The 3,148-nt window shown below is 62.3% G+C and overlaps 1 protein-coding gene across 1 annotated transcript; it reads left to right on the top strand.

The window, feature by feature from the left end:
* The first annotated feature begins 299 nt into the window (after positions 1-299).
* FOXA2 (forkhead box A2) lies at positions 300-2,684 on the top strand. The gene is made up of 2 exons (XM_073335328.1): positions 300-386; positions 1,318-2,684. The coding sequence occupies exons 1-2, from the start codon at positions 300-302 to the stop codon at positions 2,539-2,541; spliced, it is 1,311 nt and encodes a 436-aa protein (XP_073191429.1). The 3' UTR covers positions 2,542-2,684.
* The last annotated feature ends 464 nt before the right edge of the window (positions 2,685-3,148 follow it).

The following is a 3,148-nucleotide window of genomic DNA, read 5'->3' as shown; positions in this document are numbered from 1 at the left end:
AAAGACAAAAAAAAAAAAAAGAAAAACAACAAACCCACCCAAGCAGCAGCAGGAGCAAGGCGGGCGGGGGCGGGGGCGGGGGCTGGGGGGGGGGGGAGAAAAAACCAGCCACCCCAGCCCTGCAGCAGCCACTTCGCCCCCTCCCCCTCCACCCGGCTCAGGCAGAGAGGGAGCGAGACGCAGAGGGGAGGGAGGGCTGGGGGGTGGGTGGTTTTTTTTTTTTTTTTTTTTTTTTTTTTTTTTTGGGGTTGTTCTCTCTCCTGTCGTCGGTTGTTGTGGCTGTTAAATTTTAAACGGCCATGCACTCTGCTTCCAGTATGCTCGGAGCCGTGAAAATGGAAGGCCACGAGCACTCGGAGTGGAGCGGCTACTACGCGGAGCCCGAGGTAGGGACCACTTCTTCCTCCGGCGTGCGTGGGTGTGAGTGAGTGTGTGTCCCGGGGCCCCCCCCCGCCCGCCCTGCCCATCCCACACCCCCTTCCCGTCCCCCGGCCGCCTCCCGGGCTCCCCTCCTCGGGCGAAAACAGGGCGCGGGGTGGGCACGACGCCGTGTTAGCCTTGAGATAATATTAACTCGGTGATCAAATATTGACTCGCGGCGCCTCCAAATCCTCTGCCCTGGGCAGACAAAGTTGTGTTTGGCATGGGGCTGCCTGGGGGGGGGGGGGAGAAAACGGGGGGGGGGAGCGGGCACGGCAGAAGGGGGGAAACGTTTAGGGCTGGAAATGTGGGTTTGGAGGCGGGGGGGAGCGGGGAGAGCGACTCGCGGGGCGGCGGGGAGTCCCTTCTGCGCCGTCCCGGGTGGGGGCCCCCGCGCGTGTTCCCTTCCCACGTCGTTCGCCATGCAGGACCCGCGCCCCCCCTCCAGAGCGCAGGGTGTTTTTTTGCTGATCGATGGGTCTGGCGGCCAGCGGGGTTTGTAACCACTGAACACACACACACGCAGCCCGGGGCAGTCGCATCCCCCACACCGGGTCCCTCGCCCCAGGTCCCAACCGGGGCGACCGCTGCCCCTTCGCGGCGCTCTTGGGTGGGAGCAGCCCCCTTCCCCTGCCAGCTGAGTGTTGCTTTTTCGGACCCGGCTCAACCAGCGACCCGGCAGAGAGCAGCTCGCCCCGGCAGCCGCGTCCTACGCACCCCCGGGCGCTGCGGGGTGGCTTGCGGGGCGCCCCCGGGGCGCTGCGGGGTGGCTTGCGGGGCGCCCCCGCGCCCGCAGCCCCCTTGCTAGAGCAGCCTAGGGGTGGCAGGCACTGCATGGCAGCCGACGTTAATCACCCCCCCCCTTCTCCCCTCCGCTCTCCCCCCTTCTCCTTGCAGAGCTATTCCTCCGTGAGCAGCATAAACGCGGGCCTGGGCATGAACAGCTACATGGGCATGTCGGCCATGAGCAGCGGCCCGGCCAACATGAGCGGGGCCGGCTCCATGAACATGTCCTACGCCAGCACCGGGATGAGCCCGTCCTTGGCCGGCATGTCCCCCGGCCCGGGGGCCATGGCCGGCATGGGCAGCGGCATGGGGGCCCACCTGAGCCCCAGCCTGAGCCCCATGGGCGCCCAGGCCGGCTCCATAAACGCCCTGGCCCCCTACCCCAACATGAACTCCATGAGCCCCATGTACGGCCAAGGCAACCTCAACCGCTCGCGGGACCCCAAGACCTACCGGCGGAGCTACACCCACGCCAAGCCCCCCTACTCCTACATCTCGCTCATCACCATGGCCATCCAGCAGTCGCCCAACAAGATGCTGACGCTGAGCGAGATCTACCAGTGGATCATGGACCTGTTCCCCTTCTACCGGCAGAACCAGCAGCGCTGGCAAAATTCCATCCGCCACTCGCTCTCCTTCAACGACTGCTTCCTCAAGGTGCCCCGCTCCCCGGACAAGCCCGGCAAGGGCTCCTTCTGGACCCTGCACCCGGACTCGGGCAACATGTTCGAGAACGGCTGCTACCTGCGCCGCCAGAAGCGCTTCAAGTGCGAGAAGAGCAAGGAAGGGGGGGGAGGGGGAGGAGGAGGGGGGGGGAAGAAGCAGCCCCCCCAGCAGCCCCCCCAGCCGCCCCAACCCGGGGAAGGAGGCTCCTCCGACGGCTCGGCGGGTGGGCCCGAGTCCCCCCACCCCGGCGCCTCGCCCTGCCGCGAGCACAAGCGGGCCCTGGCCGAGCTCAAAGGGACCCCCCCGCAGCAGGCCCCTTCGCCGGCCCAGCACCTGCTCGCCCCCCACCACCTGGCCCACGAGGCCCACCTCAAGCCCGAGCACCACTACGCCTTCAACCACCCCTTCTCCATCAACAACCTGATGTCCTCCTCCGAGCAGCCGCCGCCCCCCCACCACCATCCCCCCCACCATCCCCCCCACCACCACAAAATGGACCTCAAGGCCTACGAACAGGTGATGCATTACTCCGGCTACGGCTCCCCCATGCCCGGCAGCCTGGCCATGGGCCCGGTCACGAACAAAAGTGGCTTAGAAGCCTCCCCGCTGGCCGGAGACACCTCTTATTACCAAGGTGTGTATTCCCGGCCCATCATGAACTCTTCCTAAAGCTCCCCTGCCAAGCCCAGCCGGCCCCGGGGGCTGGAGGCTGGAGCACGCTGGTGATGTCCTTGGCTCAAGCTGTTGTGTTTATTTGTGTTCCGAGCCTCCCAACCCCATCCTCAAAGGACACATTTCCACCCACCCAGCCTGATCCAAAGTCCAATGGGCTGTGGGATCAGGCCCCGGGATTGCCCCGGCCTCTTTAAACACCGATTTCAGTCGGGGATATTTGGTTTCTTTGGTCGGTTTGTTGGGGGGTGGGGGGGGGTTGATTTTATGGGCAGCGAGGATGGGGTAACCTTTTTGTCGCAGGGAGTTATAAATATATCTATTTTTTTTCTGTGCGTGTGTGTGAAAGTGACGGAAAACTTATTCAGTGTGAAACAATGCTAGTTTTGAAACCGAGGACCAAAAGTCTTGTCACGTTGTAAAAAGAGAGAGGAAAAAAAATCACAAAAAAAGGAGAGAAAAAAAAAGAAAATTTCACAAAAAGCAAAAAAAAAAAAAAAAAAAAAGAAGAAGACGACAGGGTAGATTGTTGTAATTGATACAAACGTTTGATGTTACCGGGAGAGTAAACTACTTGGATCTGATTAATTTATCGTTTCTGTAT

This window comes from Lepidochelys kempii, chromosome 3 (assembly GCF_965140285.1).
Source record: "Lepidochelys kempii isolate rLepKem1 chromosome 3, rLepKem1.hap1, whole genome shotgun sequence".
Classification (NCBI taxonomy): Eukaryota; Metazoa; Chordata; order Testudines; family Cheloniidae; genus Lepidochelys; species Lepidochelys kempii.
Note: the sequence above shows the minus strand (reverse complement) of the source record. Positions and strands in the feature narration are given on the sequence as shown.